The 22,103-nt window shown below is 39.5% G+C and overlaps 1 protein-coding gene across 2 annotated transcripts in view; it reads right to left on the bottom strand.

Annotated features, from left to right (window-relative positions):
• Window positions 1-2,369: 2,369 nt before the first annotated feature.
• The window catches only part of SULT1C3 (sulfotransferase family 1C member 3), a 91,846-nt gene continuing 72,112 nt past the window's right edge, over window positions 2,370-22,103 (bottom strand). Inside the window, exons 1-7 of one of the 2 annotated variants that reach the window (XM_073023336.1) lie at window positions 19,889-20,060; window positions 17,365-17,493; window positions 8,995-9,092; window positions 5,158-5,284; window positions 4,118-4,212; window positions 2,763-2,943; window positions 2,370-2,529 (exon numbers count right to left, since the gene is read on the bottom strand). In XM_073023336.1, the coding sequence (XP_072879437.1) occupies window positions 2,417-2,529; window positions 2,763-2,943; window positions 4,118-4,212; window positions 5,158-5,284; window positions 8,995-9,092; window positions 17,365-17,493; window positions 19,889-20,060 (915 nt within the window). In that variant the 3' untranslated portion in view covers window positions 2,370-2,416. Of the gene's footprint in view, window positions 2,530-2,762; window positions 2,944-4,117; window positions 4,213-5,157; window positions 5,285-8,994; window positions 9,093-17,364; window positions 17,494-19,888; window positions 20,061-22,103 lie in introns of those variants that run through there. The other variant, XM_073023337.1, reaches the window with a different exon arrangement.

The following is a 22,103-nucleotide window of genomic DNA, read 5'->3' as shown; positions in this document are numbered from 1 at the left end:
TGGAACATAGCCTTTGGGATTGCATAGGGAGCTCGGTCCACTCCACTGAGAGCAGGCCCTGTGGGAGATGTGGTGAGATTGGGCAGGATGCAGGGGGTGTCTGCCTGGTACCTACAAGCCAAAGAAATCCCAGAAGCCTCATGACGGGGGTGGAGGGCAGAACTGGGCTTTACTCAGCTTTGGGGAAGGACAGTTTCTGCTGGGGGCTCCCTCCTGCTCACAGACATCTCCAAGACGCTCTGATGCAGAGACCCTCTCTGGGAAGAGCTGCCTTTCTAAGTGGATTCCCATCAGGCTTTGTTGTTTTTCTAAGTAGGTCATTAGAAAAGTTTTGGAATTTCTTATGTAATCAGAAAGAATCCATAGAACACCCAAGCTGTTCCAAGTGCTAAGAGGAAGTGAGTGAGCGCAAGGTGAAGTCTGCAGAGAAGACTTTCGCAATCTGCGTGACTCCTGCAGTGTGTGGGGAGTTAGCCAGGGGCTGAGGGATCCCGATTTAAGCGTATCTGCATGACTTGTTTGTGGGGGCCATCCCTCTCTCCCTGGTTCTTAGTCTTCTCATCTGAAAAGTGAGATTGTTGAATGATGTGAACTTTCTGACTCTTGCAATTCTCATTCTAAAATTTTATGAATCTAACTTCCCATTGCTGCTTTTCAATTTCTTCTACGTGAAGGGTTCCAAAGTAAATTGAACATTTACAATTTGATCTTCTATGACTGTGGTATATTTAGGAGTCTCTCTCTCTCTCTCTCTCTAAGTATGTAATAAGTGATCAGAACACAAGATTATCTAGGATACATAGAGGGTCATCTTCATCGTGTTTATTTTATGCAGCTGGACCAAAGATATTTTAAGATTGAATGAAATCATTAATTCTTCTTCATAGTACTTTTAGCATTGTTTAAAAGGACATAGCAGAGTTTTGTAAAAGAGGAGTCTAGAAGTATTTTCTGTGGCTGAAATTTATAGAGAATATAAGAATGGGATATATTTTTACAATTAAAGTTAAAAAATTAGTTTATAAAGGAAGAAAAACAAGTTTTGTCTAGTCGTAAACTCTAGACCTATTGCCTATATTCTGATCAATACTGCCCATGTGTCCAGTTTCTATCATAGTCACAAAGGGAGTCATTATGTGATTTTGTGCTTGCTATCTAAATTGTTAGGCAGCTCTTAGAATGTGAACCCAAGACATTTGGTGTGGTTGTTCCTGATAAAAATTTATTTGCTATTGAATCACGCTGGTTCAGTTCACCATATCTTTCCTCAGTGCAGGCTGGAACTCTGCATAAATACTATACTGGGATATTTGTCATGTGGTTAATGATTTGCATGCTTACCCTAGAGAGGGAATGATGAAAAAATGCAAAGGGGTGTACTTTGTTACTGGGTGGAGTAGATAATTTTTTGTGTTTTATGGTTTAATGATAAGGAAATCACCTATCCCACAAAATGTACCTTCCTGACATTAAAAAAATAATAATACATGGATCTTTGTATAGCTCATATAAATGATGGCAGATACTTTCTTGGTACAGGTTTTAATAAAAAGAAGGAAAAGAACATAATCATTAGTACAGCTGAAGAACTTGGCAATGCTGACAGTTTCACTAAGAGCCCTTTTTAAAAAAAGTATAAAAAACGATTTTCCACAGGGATGTCAAATTTAAGGTTTTCTTAATGTGCATGAGTTATTGAATATTTTATTTTATTTTTCTCTTGAGCTCACTGAAGACTTCCTCTCTCTCTCAGAAGTCCATCTGAAAGACAAAATCTTTCTCTGCTTTCCAGCCTTGTGTTGACCACGGAAGTAGGCTGTTTCTTGTTCCTCTTGTGTTCCTCATCGCTCTCCTGTGGCCTTTGTCTTTTTTTGGGGGACCATTTCAGCTTGAAGCCATCTAAGTCAAACCCAGCTCACAGCATTCCATCCTTCATGCCACGCTCTGCACCTCCTAATCTAATATCTTCAAGAGTAAGACTATCCTCTGCCTCTCATTCCTGACCTTTAAAAATAAAAACCAGTTCCCCCTCACATTCTCCCTAGTGCCCACTTCTCATCCTTATTGTTCTCTTGCTCACTTTCTCTTACGTAGAAATTCTACTCTTATTTATCCTTTTATTTATTTCACTATTGTAAACTAGTGATGGAACTAAGTTGCCTTTATTTTGCCTTAGGACAGGTGAATACATTAGGTGTTTGGTGTCTAAATGAGAGATCATGTATCTTAATTAAAAACTCTACCCAGGATTTGGTTACATTTTGACGAAGTATTATCACAGTGGCATAGGATCTACAGCTAGTGTGTGACAGCTCCAGACTGGAGGAAGGGTGCCTTTGTTTTAAGTGTCCTTGATCATGAGGCTCAAATGGCAAAAATCTGGTAAGAAAGTCCAGGGCAGACTCCTTGACTGCTCTCAGATCTCTGTGCGGAAGGTTAGGGTGCTTCCTGCCATCTTGTTCTGGTAGTCCTTGTCAAATTCTTCATTTTGGGCGACAGTAAAATAGTTCTTCCAGTCTCCAGGCATCCCTGAAACAAGGCAAAATCTCAATGATTGCTGCAGGAGTACAGGGAGAGGTAAGCATGCACCCTTAGGACCCCACCAAGAATGGGGAGAAACAGGCAACTTGCCTCTCAAAGGTTGTACAGTGGTGCTGCTGGGAAGAATAAATAATGGAGCATGAAACATTACTGGAAAATCTAAGCAGACCATGGGGACCACAGAGTTCCATTTGACATCTTAGACTACAAAGCTTATCTACCTTTCCTCATAAAAGGGGAGATGGAGTGATCCATAATGCTGGTGGGCCAAGTGGTATAGTTGGCCATTGGGTTTTGCTTCATTACATCAAAGGAGGTGTGATAGACGATTTTATTCAGAATTTCCTCTGATATGTCTTTCTCCAGGAACTTCAGTATCTTCTCAATTTCCCGCTTTGGGTCCTGTATGTGGAACAGTCACACCAAACAAATCATGTTGGGTCTCCCTTGGGGATGATGTTCTATTTGGACAGGATTTGGAGAGAAATGAGTTAAAGAATCAATTCAAGCACATTTTAAAAATATTTCTCAAGTGACTCCTACTGCCAGGCACTGTACTGTCCCAGATACTGTAGCAACACAAGGATGAGGGCTGTCCCTGCCCTCAAGAGGCTTACCTTGAAGGAACGGAATTAAACACAAACACAAACAACTGCACGACTGGCTGAGAAAGTACATGCTGCCTGTGTACAGACAGAGTGCCAGGAGATTTGGTGGGAAGAAGCAACAATATCTCCTGGGGGAGAACAGGAAGGCTGTGCGAAGGAGGAACAATGTTGGTGGTGAAGCATAGTATGACTAACTCTAGTATTTGGACTACAACAGATGGCAAAAAGAACCTGTGAACTTAACAGAAGGTCACTAAGAGGAGGAATAAAAGGAATCTCAAGTCGACCCAGAAATATGAATCCTTATTTCTTGAATCTTTTTGATCAAAGATATACAGAAAGAGAGAAAACTATAGTTTTTGATTAAGTTTCTGAGGACATTTTAGACGCTAGTTTTGTAATTCTAGGATGCTGATGCACTGGGGTCATGAGAGTGAATTTGTGTAGCCACTCATACACAATGGTTTGAAATTCAGAAATCAGTCCTCTGTTCCAATACGTGGGACTAATCCTACCAGTGTTTATATGGATTAAACTTTGCTTTATGATGTGGGGTTGAGGTGTGCAAGAGGGAGAAGGAAGCTAAATTTCTTGAACACAACTATGTACACTTTACAAATATGATAGTGTAAATCTTTACAATGATCTCATGAGATAGACATTATACCATTTTGCAGATAAAGATATCTGGCTTATAAGTGTCAGGATCCAACAGATTGATTCAACTATAAAGCATGTGCTATTTCCTGAGGCAGAAGAATATTTTGAAAACTGTGAATTAAAGCAAAGCAAATTTAGAATGCCAAAAAAAGTAGTTAGAGCTTTTGAGGATAAAATTGAGTTGCAAACAGTGTCATGGACTTGCACTGAAGGCTCTTCTGCAGGAAAGCCCATGCACTAGGGTTCTAAACAGGGATTGATGTATCCTGGGATGTGGGAGGATCTGATGGAGATGGCACTGCCCTCACCTCCTTCATGTCCTCGTAGAAGAGGTAGAGAATGCGGTGCTGGTCTTTTACATCCCACCATCCCTTTACGTGGTCATACCAGGAACCCCAAAGCACTGAGGGGAAGGAGAGAGATGAGATGTCAATGCCAGCATGAAACTTATAAAACAGACATGAATATTTCAAATAAATGAGGACATTTAATAAATACAACCAGAAGACAAAGACCTTGGGCAGAATTCTTATTTGCAGAAGAGAGGGATTTTTTTTTTTAAAGTAGGGCGATGATAAAAAGTATTCTGGATCCCTTGGTTTATATTTCCAACCCTGAACTAATTACTCCATGAAAGATTGTCTTGTGGCCAGGGATTCAACACCTTTATTTTCCTTGCATCATCACATAGTGCATTGGTCAATATTACACAATAAATATTGTTTCTGAACAGGCTGATTTTAAAAAGAAGACTTTTACTGTGAAAAATTTATAAGTACTGGGTATTTGGGCACCTTCACTCTCTTTGATGGTAAATAGAGAGGCTCACTGTGTATTTTCTGTTGTCTCTGCCAACTCCACTTTCCATCGTCTTGTGCTCTGCTTGGTGCCCTGCAAAGCAACCTGCATGGACTTTGTCAATGACCTCCTTTGTCCTCAGGATTACAGATGGACTGTGTCAGCAAGAGGTGTAGGAAGGCGTTTAGAGGCAGAAGGAGAGGAGGACATTGTGTTTATTTCCCTGATGCCCTTCCTGTTGGCTCACTGCTTCCCCCACCAAAGGCTTTAGCTCCTGTCAAGGGGTCCTCTTTTGTCTCTGGAGAGATATGGCTCCCTGCTGGTACTCTCCTCAGAATACTGCACTAGCCATTGTCAGTTTCCTTAAACTCTGCTATAGCCTTGTAAATAGTCTCTTTGTTAGCGTCTTCCCAGATGACCCAGTTTGAGTGCCATCTACTTCCTCACAAGACCTTGATGGATACAGCCATTCAGTGAAAATTATCTTTCTTTCTGCTGTCAGCAGGTGAATGAATAAGGAAATATGAACTCACAGTTTTCTTCCACTCACCTTTTCCAGCTTTGAATGTCTCAACATATTCCTCCCATGTACCAGGGTCAGGCAACATTTTATTCATTCTTGAGAAATGATAGTAGGAGACCAGACAGTCCTTGGCATTTCTAGCCACATAGATAATCTGGAATCAGCCAGCAAGAGGAATGAGACGCAGAGAGAAAACTAGACAGAGAAATATCATTATTCAGTGCAGAGGACCATAATCTTAGAAAGCCTCTTTGTAGAATCTTGGACTATCCTATTTGAATAATTGCATGTTCATGCATTTTCTATGATCAAAGGTGACTATCCCTTCCAGTTTGTCTAGGTGCAGTTCCAATTTATAGCTGTGGTCTTAGCATGATCATTAAGAGCACCCCTTTTCTCTGATAGAAGTGTCCTGTTTGCATGGTGCATACTACATTCACCCTAACTGTGATATTTCTGGAGGTTAAGGAGGCTACCCATGTTGTCTTCATCCTTTCAGGGTTCTATAACAAAATACCACATGCTGGGTGGCTCATAAACAACAAAAACTTATTTCTCACAGTTCTATAGGCTGGAGAATCCAAGATAAAGGTGCTGGCAGATTTGGTATATGGTGATAATCTGCTGCCTTGAGACAGCCATGTGTTATAAACATGAATCCCATTCATGAGGGCTCTCCACTCATGGCCTAATCTCCTTTCAAAGGTCCCACCTCCTAATACTATCACTGTTGGAGTTAAAATTTCACATATGAATTTTGAAGGGACAAATGTAGACGATAGCATGTGGTATATTTTTCAGTGTGTGAAGGTTCCCCTTGGCTTTCACTAAGCAAGGAATCTAAAGTAGGTTCTAGGCTGGGAGGAGCTAAAGCAGCTAGCCATTTGGTTTAATTTCCATGATATGAATCCCAGCCTTAGTGATAAATTATCACTCCTACATTCATTTGCTGATTAGATTGAAGGACGCTTGAGGCAGTGCTAAGTCCATCTTTGGAACTGTGTGTGATGGTCTTCTCATAGGGCGGGCATGGTCTGGTGAGAAGGAGCTGACTTCTTGACTTCTTGTCCTGGTGACCCCTTCCTCCCCTCGTTACTCTGGCTCCCATCCCATCCTACCCTGCTGTATGCAATCTTAGCAGGGCTTGGGAGGAACCATTCTCAGTGGTTCCTCAATAACTTTTGTCCTGTGTCTCACTATGGAACTTCTGTGTCCAACACAACCAATCATCCAGCCCTATTTTACTCTAAATGAATTGCCCTAGGTTCTTGCTTTCCATCTTTGCTCACTCAGATGAACACAGTCCTGGCATGACTCTGTTTTTCTGCCCCCTTTCTTGCTGCTGGCTTTCTATCCAGCATTTATGAAAGCATTTGTGGTGTCAAGTAGGATGCAAGTACAAAGTCTTATCATTATGTACATATATTTTGTGTAATATTCCTTAATGCTTATGTTGCTTATTGCCTTCTAGGCCTAAATGGAAATGGGAAGTCCTAGGATAAACAGGGAACATATTCAAATGTACATTAGGTGTGGGATCCAATGTCAAATAAAATTTCTGAGAACCTCTTGATTCATCTGTATTAATTTCCAATTGCTGCTGTAACAAATTACCACAAATGACTTAAAACAATGTAGATTTATTCTCTCACTGTTCTGAAGGTCAGATTTCACTGGGCTAAAGTCAAGGTGTCAGCAAGGCTGGTTCCTTTAATGGCTCTGGGGAGAATTTATTTTCTTGTTTTTAGCATCTAGAGGCTACCTGTACTCCTTGGCTCTTGACCCCTTCCTTGAATCACTCCAAATTCTTGCTTCAGTTGTCACAGCTCCTATTTTCTCCTCTGATATGCTTGTCTCCATCTTTTAAATACCCTTGTGCTGATATTTAAGACCAAGACAATCCAAGATAATCTCCCCATCTCAAGATCCTTAACTTAGTCACTTCTGTATAGTCCATTTTGCAATATATGGTAATACTCCCAGGTCTGGTGATTAGGATGTAGCTATCTTGGAGTGACTATTATTCAGCCTACCATACCATCATAAAATGAAAAACTTGGACTAAGCTCCCTACAGTCTTTTACTACTCAAATAATTCACACCAAGTTTAAGTGGATAAATGGAAGTGCTGCCACTAAGATGTTTACATTATTTAGAAGACCCGATTTTACAAAAAGAAGATGTTAGTATGATGACTAACCAAGTGTTAGTGTGTCTTCTGACAATGAGTCTACAAGATCTGGAAATAACATTGGTTCTTGAGGAATAAAATTAACATACAATAAGTGAAGGTATTTATCTGTGGGAATAAACCAAGAAGCTTTCACAAATCCAGGTGATCTGGGTATGATCTCAGGGAAGCAAATCAGCAAATTGGGGGAGCAAAGCAAGCAGATACTTGGAAAACTATTCAATTGTATTGTACCTTATTTGGAGATAGGAGATGGACAAAATAAAGAGCTAGTGAGTCATGGAAGCTCAGAAAAAATAGGAAGTCAAAAGCAATCACTCGCATCATGTATCTGAGCACTACACCAAGGAGAAAGAGTCTTGGTTAGACTTGACCGTTATTGTTTCCTTGGTAAATTTAGTCTAGAAGGTTGAAAGACTGCAGCTGTCATAGCTGAAAAACACTTTTTAACATCAACTCACTTTCTCAGCAATCTTCAGACAACTGTGTTTACAAAGCAGCTTGCCCACAAGGAGATGATGTGCTGGTCTAGCTGAGATGATGTGCTGGTCTAGCTGATATAGCACTCAGCACTCTGCTGAGTGGCTATACTTTTCATTGCAAATGTATAAGTTAATATTTTGTTTATATTACACATTTCATTAACTTAAGACTAACTTATAAAGCAGAAATCAAAAGGAAACCCCGCTACACTCAATGTACACTACACTTATAGGATCTGAATTAGAAAGTGTCAAAATAAAAATATATTTTTTGAAAATGAAGGAAATAAAGGTCTAACAGTACCTAGGATCTTGCTTCATGAGATATGCTTTCTGAGAGTCTGTTGATCTCTCAGTTAGCATTAAGGGTGGGCCAGACCAAAATAAGACAAAATCATATTTCTCATCCTGAAAAGAAGAGGAGCAGATTTTGGATACCAACGTGTACATAATCTCATCAGGGCAGCCAAATGGTGGCCATGAACATGGGCTGTTCAGATCTCTGGATATGGAAAGTAAGTGATGGATGACCTCAGCTGCTATATTCTGAATCCACTACCATGTTCTTTATAAGACCGCATTTCTAAATGGCTGCTCTTGGCTAATGAGTAAGCACAGCAGGCATGCTAACGCAGGCCCAGTCTATGAGATATGGGACTCTCTGATCGTTGACTTTGGCTGGAGGACTCCCCATTAGCTTGGATGAATCATGACTCATGACTGTAGTCTGAGTCTTCAACTCTCCTTCCTTGCCTCTCCTTCATAGGGGTCAGACTTGCATCATGGTCTTATTGCTCTCCATACTTGTTTGTCTTACTCCTCTTTTCACAGGTTTTCCTCCAAATAGTTCTCTTTCAGGTCTGACTCTGCCAGCTCCTTAGAGGACACAATCTAAGAGATCACTCTTCCTCAGGAAATACCTGCTTTGCTTCATTGATCACCTTATTTGAATGTGGCTTAGATGGCAGATGGTCAGAATAATTTTGTCTGAAAATTTCCCAATGTATACCCAAAAATAATATTTTGAAGGAAGATGAATCCAGAATGGAGTGTGTGGGAATGTGGGTAATGCCACCATCTGCCCTATGGCTCCACTGGCTATCTTTCTTTTAGTATCTTTGACTGTTTCTACTTAGAGACATTATTCAGCCATGCCAATCAAACTCAGTTTGAAGAGTTGGCTCTTCTTACTTTTGAATTTTCTTTCCAGAAGGAAGGTGGTAGCATCTGAACAGGCAGATGAGTCTTCAGAGTTCTAGGAGAAGGCATCTTGTTAGCCAGATCCAGACCTGGGAAATAAGGCCACACCATTCAGCCAGAAATTTCTCATCAGCTGCATAGATTTGATATTACTACTGTGCCAATTATTTGAAATCAGATTGACCCAATAGTCAGTTCTCTGTCCATAATAATAATTTTTATGCCTATGATTCCTTTTTGATGACAACTTTACTGCTCATTCTGGTAGAGAAAAGCACTGATGAAATATTGAAAACTATGGAGGCACATTACTTCCCTTGCTTGTTGGGCATTGGTGTGTACTTGTGTGGGCAGATAAGGATGTTTGAGGTTGGTGAGAACAGCTCTATAATAGCCCCAGTAGCTCTAAAGCATGCTGGATTTTCTTTCAACTTTTACTTTCAAGGACAAGAACCACAACAGCCATCAGACATGTGCAAGCATTGTGCTGGGAAGCATTTTTAGTTGAAAAACTGCCTTATAGTGATCAAGTCATTTTTCCAAGTTAGTAAATGTGAAAGCCAGGATTAGAAATCAGTGAGACTATGAGTGTAGAGAGTCAAAGAAGAGAAGCTTTGTGAAAAACAGTAGAGAGGCAAGAAAGACTTACATAAAGTACAGACAAAATCATTCCTGGGAAATAGAAAATCCAATGCTAACTGTTAAAATGCTGAATATCGGCTGGATGTAGCCATGTGCAGCACCAACCTCAGGGGAGAGGCTTGCAAGTAAAGCATAAGTGTCAGTAATGGAGAAGGTAGCTTCTGATGGAGAATGAGATATGTAAGGAAAGGGAGGTTCTCCTTGGTGGCACAGCAGTAAAGGGAGAGAAGGAAGCAAGAGGGTGAAAATTAAGGTAAAAATTTTGCATAAAAGAGAGAAAGAAAAAGCATGCCAATTTCTTCTCCTCCCCACTAACCAGTACTAAATACTTATAAACAAAACTGCACAGGAGAAGGTAGAACTGACAGAAGAGGATGTTTTCAAGCTAGAAACTATGTTCATGAAGTATATAAAAATAGAAAAAACCCCCACAGATTTCATTGACACAAAACTGTTACAAAGATCAAGGAGTCAAATAAAAAAAATAAATCAAATCCCCACAAAATCAACTACAAAGCTGAAAATGAAAATGCAACATTTTAAACTAAATTAAATATCTTGAAACAAACATTTGAGAATACGAAAATAAAATCTGAAATCAGAAGTATAAAAAGTAAGGAAGAATGTGGACAAAAAAGGAAAGTGAAAAAGATTTGACTGAACTCAACAAAGAAGTAGAAGAAAAAGGCAAAATAACATTAAAAATTAAATTATCAAGTGGATAATGGGGAATAGATTTAAGTGAAAATATAAATGCTGTTGACGAAAAGCACTAAAACAAGACAATGACACAAGAAAAAGAAAGAAGTAAAAAGTAAGTTTCAGAGAGCAAGTGGCTGGCATTGAAGACAGGTAAAGAAGGTCTAACACTAGTAGAAGTTGGAGTCCCTGAGAATAAAATGGAAACAGTGGAATAAAACTAGTATTTAAACCTGTAATCTGAAACAGTTTTCTGGAGAAAAAGACTGGAATTTATATGTTAACCATGGGATATTGAGAAAGTTGATTCATAATGATCAACTCTGACTGAAATATATGGTAAAATTATTATATTTTGTGATTAAAAAAATTCATGCCTCATGCAAAAGAAGAGATAATCTTTAAGGTCAATAGAACCGAATTGACATCAGACTCCTGAAAACATCATCAAAAGCAAGGAAACTGTTGATCAGCATTTTAAAGAAATTAAGGACAGAAAATGTGAACAAAAGATGTTATCCCCAGGCAGGCTGTGCTTCAAGTATCAAGGATAGACAAAAAAAAGGTTTAAATGTGCAAGGACTAGGGAATACAGTACACATGTGCCTTTCCTGATGAATTAGCTAGAATAGGTTCCATTCAATCAATAAATGATTTGGAAATCTTTGCAAAAAGGATCGATGGTGAATATTTCACATTATATAATATTACAACTAAATTAATGAGGGTAGATCGAGAGTAGAAGAATAATGTGTAAACCTTATAGATTCCCACAAAGTAGTAATAATACAACTTAATATTTGAAATACTATTTGCTGTTGTATAATTAATAGGAAGAGTCACAGGATTCCTTTGAAACCAGCAGATCAGATAGTAAAATGTTAAGTAAGAGAAAGGAGGATTTGAGGTTTTGTAAAGGGTAATAATACACAAGTAACCACTATGATGAAAATACAAACTTTTCTAAATACCAAATACACCATCAAAACAAACAATCCCCCACTTTTTTTTAAACAAAAAGGAAAATAAAAAGGATACATTAAATAGGGAAAGAAACACGGTAAATATTACTTATTACTACAGTAATTTGAACAAATGATGATATGACATAATTGTGACCAAACATTTCAGTCATACAAATAAATGTGAGTGGCTTAAATAACCTATTAATATTTTTCAAATTGGCTTGTAAAGGAAAACCTAACTATATGCATTATACAAGTGAATACCTGGAAACACAATAATTAATATAAGGTAAAAATAAAAGAATGGATAAAGATACAAAACACAATGAAAACTATACGAAAGCAAGGATTGTGGAGAGCAAGATGATGAATAGAAGGCTCCACTGATCATGCCACCTCTCTGCCCCCTCTGCCATGCAAGGAATGCCACCTTAATAACTGTCTACACCAAAGAAACTCCTTCATAAGAACCACAAATCAGATGAGCACTCACAGTACTTGGTTTTAACTTTGTATCCCTGAAAGAGGAACTGAAGAGCTTAAAAAAAAACATGACTCTTGAATTGCCAACAACACCCCTCCTTCTCCCCCATGAAGTGGCAGCGTGGTGCTGAGAGCGTTTCTGTGCACTGGGGTAGGGAGAGCTCAGCAATTGTGAGGCATTGAACTCAGTGCTGTCTTTTTACAGCAGGAAGCAAAACTGGACCAAACTCAGCAGGCGCCTGCCCACGGAGGGAGCATTTAAACCAGCCCTAATAAGAGGGGAATCACTGATTGCAGTGGTTGGAATTTGAGTTCCTGCAAGCTTTGAGGTCCAAAGTGCTTTGGGGTTATAAATAAACTCAAAAGGCAGTCTAGGCGACAAGGACTGCCACTCCTAGGAGTCCTAGTACTGAACTGGGCTCAGAGACAATGGACTGGTCAGGGTACAAGACCTACTGAGACACCAGCGGGTGTGGCTAAGGGAGTCCTGGCATCATCCCTCCCCTATTTCCAGGCCGCACAACTCATAGGCCCAAAAGAGATCTGTTACTTCCATCTGAGGAGAGAAGTGGGAAGAGTGGGGTGGAGTTTGTCTTGCATCTTGGATACCAGCTCAGTCACAGCAGGATAAGGCACAGGTCAGAGTTTTGAGGCTTCCCTTCCAGGACCTAGTTCCCAGACATTTCTAGACACATTTTGGGCCAGAAGGGAATCCGCTGTCTTAAAGGGAAGGGTCTTTAAGAATGAGTCCTGGCCAGGCATGGTGGCTCACGCCTGTAATCCTAGCACTTTGGGAGACCGAGGCAAGCGGATCACAAGGTCAGGAGTTTGAGACCAGCCTGGCCATTATAGTGAAACACCATCTCTACTAAAAATACAAAAATTAACTGGGCGTGGTGGCATGCACATGTAATCTCAGCTACTTGGGAGGCTGAGGCAGGAGAATCGCTTGAACCTGGGAGGCAGAGGTTGCAGTGAAACAAGATTGCACCTTTGCACTCCAGACTGGTTGACAGAGTGAGAGTCTGTCTCAAAAAAAAAAAAAAAAAAAAAAAAAAGAGTCCTGGCAGCATTCATCACCTGCTAACTGAAAAGTCCTTGGGTCCTGAATAACCAACAGCAACATTCAGGTACTATGTTGAGGGCCTTGAGTGAGACCTTGAGATATGCTGGCTTCAGGTACCAGGTTGACCACAGTGGGGCACAGCACCAAGTATACTGTTGGAGACTCTGATTCCAGAACTTGGCTCTTGGATGACATTTCTGAACCTTCCCTGGGGCAGAGGGGAGACCACTTCCCTGATGGGTGTGTCCCAGGCCAGGCAACATTCAGCACAAGCTGAAGAGCCCTTGGGCCTTAAGGGAACATCAGTGGTAGTCTGGCAGCATTCCCTATGGGCCTGTGGTGGCGGTGGCCCTGGGATGAGGCTCCTCTGCCTTTGGAAAGCGGAAGGAAGAGTGGGCAGGACTACATCTTGTGGTTTGAATGCCGGTTTAGTCACAGTACAGTAGAATACCAGGTTGACTTCTAAGGTTTTTGACTGTAGTCTCTGGCTCCCAGATGGCACCTCTGGAGCAGGTGGGAACTCATGATGAAAATCCTCAAGAAACAGGCTATAGAAGAAACATACCTCAACATAATAAAAGCCATATATGACAGACCCACAGCTAGTATCATACTGAATGGGGAAAAACTGAAAGCCTTTGCTCTAAAATCTAGAACATGACAAGGATGCCACTGTCACCACGGTTATTCAATACAGTACTAGAAGTCTCAGCTAGAACAATCAGAGAAGAGAAGGAAATAAAAGACATCCAAATTGGAAAGGAAGAAGTTAAATTATCCTTGTTTGCAGATGATACAATTTTATATTTGGAAAATCCTAAAGACTCCACAGTAAAACTATTAGAGCTGATGAAAAAATTTGGTAACACAGCAGGATACAAAATCAACATACAAAAATAAGTAGTATTTCTATATGACAACAGTAAATGATCTGAAAAAGAAATTTTAAAAGTACTCCTGATTATAATAACTACAAATAAAATTAAATACCTAGGAATTAACTTTATCAAATAACTGAAAGATCTTTATAATAAAAACTATAAAACACCGATGAAAGAAGTTGAAGAGGACACCAAAAAATGCAAAGATATTCTGTGTCCCTGAACTGGAAGAATCAATATTGTTAAAATGATCATACTACCCAAAGCAATCTATATATATAATGTAATCTCTATCAAAATACTGATGACATTTGTTTTTTAAAAATACAACCGACAAAGTGAAGAGACAATCCACAGAATGGAAGAAGATACTTGCAAACTACCCATTTGACAAGGGATTAATAACCAGAATATATAAGGAGCTTAAACAACTGTTTGGGGAAAAAAATCCAATAATCCAATCAAAAAATGGGTAAAAGATTTGAATAGACATTTCTGAAAAGAAGACAAACAAATGGCAAACAGGCATATGAAAAGGTGCACAACATCGTTGATAATCAGAGAAATCCAAATAGAAACTACAGTGAAATATCATTTCATCCTAGTAAAAATGGCTTATATCCAAAAGGCAATAAACAATGCTGGTGAGGATGCAGAGAAAAGGGAACTTTTCCACACTGTTGTTGGCAATGTAAATTAGTACAACCACTATAAGGAACACTTTGGAGATTCCTCAAAAAGCTAAATATAGAGCTGCCATAGGATCCAGCAATCACACTGCTGGTTATATACCCAAAAGAAAGGAAATCAGTATATCAAAGAATTATTTGCAATCTCATGTTTGTTGTAGCACTGTTCACAATAGCCAAGATTTGGAAGCAAGCTAAGTCTCCATCAGATGAATGGATAGACACACTTTGGGCCAGAAGGGAATTTGCTGTATTAAAGGGAATATTATTCAGCCATAAAAAAAAGATCCTGTCATTTGCAACAACATGGATGGAACTGGAGATCATTGTATTAGGCGAAATAAGCCAGGCACAAAAAGACAAACATTGCATACTCTCACTAAAAATCTAAACAATTGAACTCATGGAGATGGTTACCAGAAGTTGGGAATGGTAGTGTGGGTGTGTGTGAGGGATGTGGGGATGGTTAACGGGTACAAAAATTAGTTAGAAAGAATTAATAAGACCTACTATTTGTTAGCACAACAGAGTGAGTGACTATAGTCAATGATAATTTAATTGTAAATTTTAAAATAACTAAAAGAGTATAGTTGGATTGTTTGTAACATGAAGCATAAATGCCTGTGGGGATGGATAGCCCATTCTCCAGGATGTAATTATTATGCACTGTATGCCTGTATTAAGACATCTTATGTATCCTGTAAATATATACATTTACTATGAACCTACAAATGTTAAAAATTAAAAAAAGAAAGCAAGGATTGTGATGCTGTAAGATAAATTAGAATTCAACCCCAAATATGTATGACACAAAGAAGAAACTTCATAATGTGAAAGATTCCATTATACTAATAAAATATAGTAATCATGGATATCTATGTACCACATAATCAAGTAACCACTTACACAAAACAGAAACCACAGCAGATGCAAACAGAACACATTAATAATAGGATATTTTAACTTTCAGTGCAAAATAAGTTAACTGGAAAAAAAGAGAAGAATACAAAGAATTTAAACAACATAATATATTAAATCTTTTGGGTAATAGAGAATATACTTTCTTCTCAAGCAAACATAGAAAATTCACAAAATAATTATATATTAAGGCACAAGTAAAACATCAGTAGATTTCATAGCATTGACATTTTACAAACAATAGCCTCTTATCCCAATGCAAGAAAACTAGAAATCAAACACAAAGACGAAAACCAAAGAAGCACTTTCATCTGGAAATTAAAAACTTCTAAACACCTCTGGTATAAAATTACAAAAATTCTGAAAAATGTAGTGAAATTAAATGTAACAAAACACTACTTACTAAAAACAAGTACATTTAACACGATGATCAGACAAAAATTGATAACCCTAAACAAAGAATAAGTTTAAATATATTAATTGAATTCCCAAGTCAAAAAATATTTGACTAAATGCAACCGTGGTTTATTCTTAAAAACTCTGAGAAAACAAGGAATAAAAAGAAACTTCTTCAGTCTGATAAATGGTATCTAAAAAAATCTGCATCTAACATTATATTTAATGATGAAAGAATGAATCCTTTTCCACTAAGATTAGAGCCCAAGGCAAGAATTTTGCTCTAATTATTTCTATTGAACACTGCACTGGAGACTCCAGATGATAGTGAAATAAGGCAAGAAAAAGAAATAATAGAAATCAAGACTAGAAAGCAAGAAGTAAAATTGTCTTCATTCAAAGAAGGCATCATTGTCTGTGTAGAAAATCCACTATCCAATTGAAAAGTACAAAAAATCTGGAACTAATAAGTCAAATTGCAAGATACAAGGGCAAACAAAAAATCAATATATTTTAACATATCAGCAACATATAAATTAAAATATACAATATTAAAATATATTTTAACAAAATAATAAAACAAAAATACTTATGATTAAATTTGACTAAAGATGTGACAGATATAATGAAAGCTGTAAATCACTACTAAGTGATATTTAAAACATTCTAAATAATTGGAGACATAAAGCACTTTCATAGGCCAGAAAAGCCAATTTTGTTAGGGTAATAATTCTTTCCAAACAGATGTATAGATTTAATGCAATGCCAACCAAAACATGAAGGGGTTTTTGGTTCTTTGTTGGTTTTAGTAGCAACTGACAACTTGATTATAGAACTTATATGAAAATGCAAAGATCCTAGAATAGCTAAAGAAAAAAAAAAGAGAGAGAGAGAAAGAAATGGGAGGTCTTATTTCTACTTAACTTCAAAACTTATTATAAGACTACAGGAATTATTATGAAACAGTGTAATATTGGCATAAAGACTGATACATCAAGGAGAGAAGCAGAATAGAAAATCCAGAAATATATCCATACATAAACAGTTAATTAATTTTGGCAAAACGGTCAAGACAATTCAATGGGAGGAAAGATTAAAAAATATTTTTCAATAAATGTTGCTGAAATAATTGTTCCAATCAATAATAGGGTTTCAATACATATTAGGTATTATTATTTTACAAATGAAGAAAAATTAAACTTTGAAATGCTTAACGACTTGCTCAAGGTACCCAGACAAAAAATCCATACCAGCATTTGAAGCTTGACTGTGTGATTTTAATGTCTATGCCTTCTCACCAAAGGCTTGTCTCCTACTGTGAAAACTACTATTTATTACAATTGGCTTTATAAAAACATGTCCTTTATTCCCAACTTGATTACAGACTCTTCAAGGGTGCCTTCTATATCTTGCATTTCTTAGTATATTTGGTGTAAAGTGTAATCATTTATGGTAGTACTTTTCTCCCCAGGTATTTTGACATGAACCCCCTTTGAACTCCTTAACAGTTCCTTATGGACATAGTTTCTAAAAGGCTAACTGCAGAAATGATTTTCCTCTTGGGTGAAAACTGATCCAGGACAGTGGTTCCAACCCCGTAGGTCTCACTCAGGCAAACTTACCTGAGTTGAGGGGTGGGGGCAGTGTCCACTCGATGAAAGGATGGCGGTCAAAGGTGTTGGCCCTCTGGCACTTCTGCACATCCCCATCATTTTGGATCATGTCCACAATCTCCTGTGTCCAGGTTGTGCCTAGAAGCATTGGTTATTCTCATCTTCACCCACTCGAGGCACAATTTAATTCTATTTTCATGGTTACTCATGTATTTAGTTAATCTCCCAATTGTTGAGTGTTGAGCAGGATCAGTTCACCTGCCCTCTCTTCCACATGACCCCCAAGGTGAGTGGGGCTTCCGCATACCACCCAGAGTGGGTGGGGCCTCTCCTCTGAGCACCAGCCCCCGTCTGCACTCTTTGATTATCATGGTCTGCTTACATATTGCTTCCTTGCCACTAAGAGCTCTTTGGAGGTAAGGACCCATTCTTTTTTTTTCCTTTGTTCCTAGTACATACCATGGGGCTTTGCACTTAATGAATATAGCTTCATGGTTGAATATTGAAGCAAATGAAAGTAGGGAGATACAAAGATGAATTAGCCATTGTATCTGCTCTAACAAACTTACAATATTTTGGGAGGAGATAAGATGTGACAGAGACTGCTTCTTGCCATAGCTACTATGCATTCTTCCCTTCCCTTTCAAATTAATAGATTCTCAATTTTTAGCTTGGCATATAGCTGTTGGGCTTAAAGGTTATATTTTCCACTACTTCTTGCAGATAAATATGGCCATGCCAGTAAATTCTGGGAACGTGTCGTAAAAGGAAAGGGCATGACCTTATTCATTCCTTTCTACCTCCTTGCTGGTATTTGGAATGTGCCTGTGGTGATTGGAGCCCCAGCAGTCATACTGGACCATAAACTCAAAAGCCACACCTCAGGATGGTGGAGCAGAAAGCTAGAAGGAACCAGGGTGGCTCATGACCAAGGCAGCCGCTGTTTCAGCCCCAGGCTACCAGCCTCCTGACTGCTTTTCTCTTTGTGTTATTTTGGGTTTTCTAACACTTGTAGTCAAATAGAATCTTAACTGATACAGAAGAGGCCTGTAAATGGACGTGTGGGTAGGCAGAAAGGTGGACTGAAGCAGAGAGAGCTAATTGTCCACCAAATATCCATTTTCTTCTTACTACTTTTGATGGCTCTGTGGCTCGCAGCCAAACCTGATGCTAACTGAAGCATGGGACACATGCAGATAAGCAAAAGAGAAACTGTTCCAGGAAGGGCTGTAAAGATGTGTAAAGTGCTCTAGGAGTTCACAGGAGGGCGGACTCACTGCAAAAGGCATCAGTAGGGCTCACTGGAGGAAGGGGATGGTAGCTCTGAAATGAAGGACTGAAGTGGGAATAGAATGTCCATGTTAACAAAGGAGGCACAGCATCCTAGGCAAGGAGCCTCAGGAGCTAAGACAAAGGCGTGCATATTCCACACTGGGAAGGAAGGAGGGCTCGCAGGAAGTTGAGAGGTGCTGGGAGAGATGGGGGAGTAAGACTGGGGAAGCACTGAGGCCTTGGGATGGAGGGCCTTGGGGCCAACTGCATAATTTCCCATGCAAACGGAAACAAAATTTCTGCCCTTAGGTAATACAGGTTTACCTTCACATCTGGACAGAGAAGTGTCCAATGCAAATCAAACAGAAAGGAGATTCTAGAGAAACTGAAACTTACTAATAGCAAGCCCCTACCTAAGTTTATTAAGAAAGCCCTGGCCAGCCAATGCTGAGTTAATAAGAAGGCAGTGAGGTTAAGGAGGGGAGTTTGGAGCCAGAGGACAGAAACACATTTCCATGAACTGTGGTGAAGGGACCCTTTTCTGAAATCTTTCTGGTTATGGATATCTAGCGTTCTTCATGTTGAGTCAAGTGGCCACTGACTTTCCCAAACTCATTAAAGTCCTTTACCTCACTTGGTCACACTGCCTGAAATTATATATTCATATAACATAGGGGATTATGAGTCATCATCACAGTCTTGCTGGTGGTGATGTTCCCATTCCTCCACCCTGCACAAGCCTAGGACACTCTTTGTCATTTCCGACTCTTGCTTTTCCCACAAAATCCTCTTCCTTTCATAAGATTCTGGTAAATGCCACCTTCCCTTTCTCACATCTTCCCCATCATGCTCACATACATTTTGGCCCCAACGCTATCAGTGCTTTTTATAGTGGGGTGAAAGCGTTCAGTTCCACATGTCTCCACTGGGAGGAGCTTCTTAAGGGCAAGAACTGTGGTTAATTCCAGGAGGGCTTAGCAGATGGGAGCAGGGACTGGCTGGCTGACAAGTTTACTGTAAGAACCCCTGTGCTCTGTAATTCTTTCAGTCCTTTGGGGATTTGGATTCTGGCAGTCTCTTCTACAGGGACCAAATAAAAGGAAGATCTTGGACTGTATAGGATTGGAGATCATGAGCAAGTCTGGTTTTCATTTTTTCCAGGGCCAGCACTGGTGACAACCTGCATTTTTAAGTTGGGAAACTCACCCCAGGTGTCAGTGCTCTGCTAAATCTGACTTTCCTGCCATTTCCTCACACCCACCTGCCTTTGCATAGGTTGCAATGAGGAGATCATCAGGTTTTGCTTGGAAATTCCAGATTTTGTCCCAATTATCACTAATCATTTTGGCCATGAGGATTCCATTCACTTCTCTAGTTTCTGGGTGTAGAAATTTTTCCTCCAGCTGAAGCTCTTTCATCTTCTCCAAGGACATCTTACTGGGAGGACTTGACAGCTGCTTAAAACAAAGATGTGCTATGTCATTTCTAATACTTAGAACAGTCAGTCCTTTTTTAAAAAAAGATTATTGTCTGAGACAGTCAGAAGAGACATCTGGTGGGAATTTATTACTGTGTTTCATGTTAATTTAAGTGAGAGAAGTAAAAACCATGGGAGCCTGAGCATTGCAAATAGCTTTGTTTCCGGGTAAAGAAAGATGGTAAAGAAATACGTGCACCTCTGCTGGGGATGGATGCTAGGGAGGACCACAAACCTGGGAGATTTTTCAGCCAAGAGCTGGTTTGTGTTAGCTCATCAGAGACGCCTGAGGCCTGAACCACAAGCAGGGGCCCTGGCATGGAGCCCAGGGACAGAGGCGCCACTCAGTTCACAGACTTTTGTCAAGTTTGAGCAAGGAAAGGAAGGCTCTCATGCAGTCAGTGCTTAGACTGGCTGGATGCAAACCAGTACTGAAGCAGGCGGGGGGTGGGCCCTCTAGATTGCATCTGACCCAGTCTGCTATAGAGCTGGGAGAAGGCACAGAACAGGCTTCATTAACTCATGTTGGGTCTCTATAAGACAGTGATCTTCAGAAGGTTTCAGTCTGGCGGTCTGGGTTACATAGAAATTTCGCTGCATGTTTACAACTGTAGATCTCACAGCCTGCCCACATCTCTGCGGAAGAGCAATATGGCAGCTATGGAGGAACTTCATTTTGCTGGGGGAGGAACTCTAACTAGCTTGGGATGTCATCATTGTTCCCAGAGTAGTTCACTTTAGTTCACCATAGTGAATCTTAGTATATACTTATTAATGTTTCATATAAAAATAATTTCCTTCTACCCAGAAGGTGCAAGTACAATTGATGCTTCAGGCCAGGTGCAGTGGCTCACGCCTGTAATCCCAGCACTTTGGGAGGCCGAGGTGGGTGGATCACGAGGTCAGGAGTTCGAGACCAGCCTGGCCAATATGGTGAAACCCCGTCTGTACTAAATATACAAAAATTAGCCAATCTTGGTGATACGCACCTGTAGTCCCAGCTACTTGGGAGGCTGAAACAGGAGAAGTGCTTGAACACGGGAGGCGGAGGTTGCAGTGAGCCAAGATTGCACCACTATACTCCAGTCTGGATGACAGAGTGAGACTCTGTCTCGAAAAAAAAAAAATTGACGTTTCAGAAATATGTAATGTGCTTCCAGCACACATATTTTCTGTGGCATTCATGATCTCATTTAAGAACAAAACTGATGGGTTTCCAGTACCTAGTAGGATAGCTTTAATAGGGCCATGGAGATGTAGGTCTTAACTTAAAGGAGCAATTGCAAAGGTGGAAAGTTTCTGCAGGCCAATGGAGTCAATCATGGCAGGTGTTAACACTGTACCCAGTAGTGCTACTGCTTCCTCCTAAATGGAAGACGTGTTCTAATGAGTTCTTTTAGAAGTTGTTTTAAGTTTGGGTAGAATTTTGAGATATTAAAAAGATGGCATGATTTTCCAAGTGTGCAGAAGTGTGATTTATGAACTGTTCCAAAGGAAGCCTCAAAGAAGAGAGAATCTGGTCCTTGATGGGCATTCCTTTTCATCTCCCGTCACTCCCTTGCCCCTATGACCTGTTTCCTTGTCATTGAACTGACTTCAATCTCCTGAACAACTGTAGACCTTTCATGACCCTGTTTTGTGTCTTTATGCCCATGCTCCTAGGTAATCAATCTTCAACTCGTTCTTTAAAACACTCTAAAATGTAACATTCTTTAAAACACTCTAAAATGTAACTCGACTAAACTTTGACCGTATGTCTTTTAATGCATGGTTATCATTTGGAAAAATCTCTATTTCCAGTTTAGACACTATGTTTTTGAAGATAAAGGATTAAGTCATTCATTTAGTTAAAAAAAAGTCAAATAGATGTTATCTGTTCCAGGGAGGTAGCCCAGAATATATAAAGAGCTTATCCTATGAATTGGAAAGTATACACCTATTACTTGTTCATCACTTTTGTACCAAACCATATTTCCTTGTGGTATTTTATGAATGGAAC

Source organism: Chlorocebus sabaeus, chromosome 14, assembly GCF_047675955.1.
Source record: "Chlorocebus sabaeus isolate Y175 chromosome 14, mChlSab1.0.hap1, whole genome shotgun sequence".
In the NCBI taxonomy this organism is placed as follows: Eukaryota; Metazoa; Chordata; class Mammalia; order Primates; family Cercopithecidae; genus Chlorocebus; species Chlorocebus sabaeus.
Note: the sequence above shows the minus strand (reverse complement) of the source record. Positions and strands in the feature narration are given on the sequence as shown.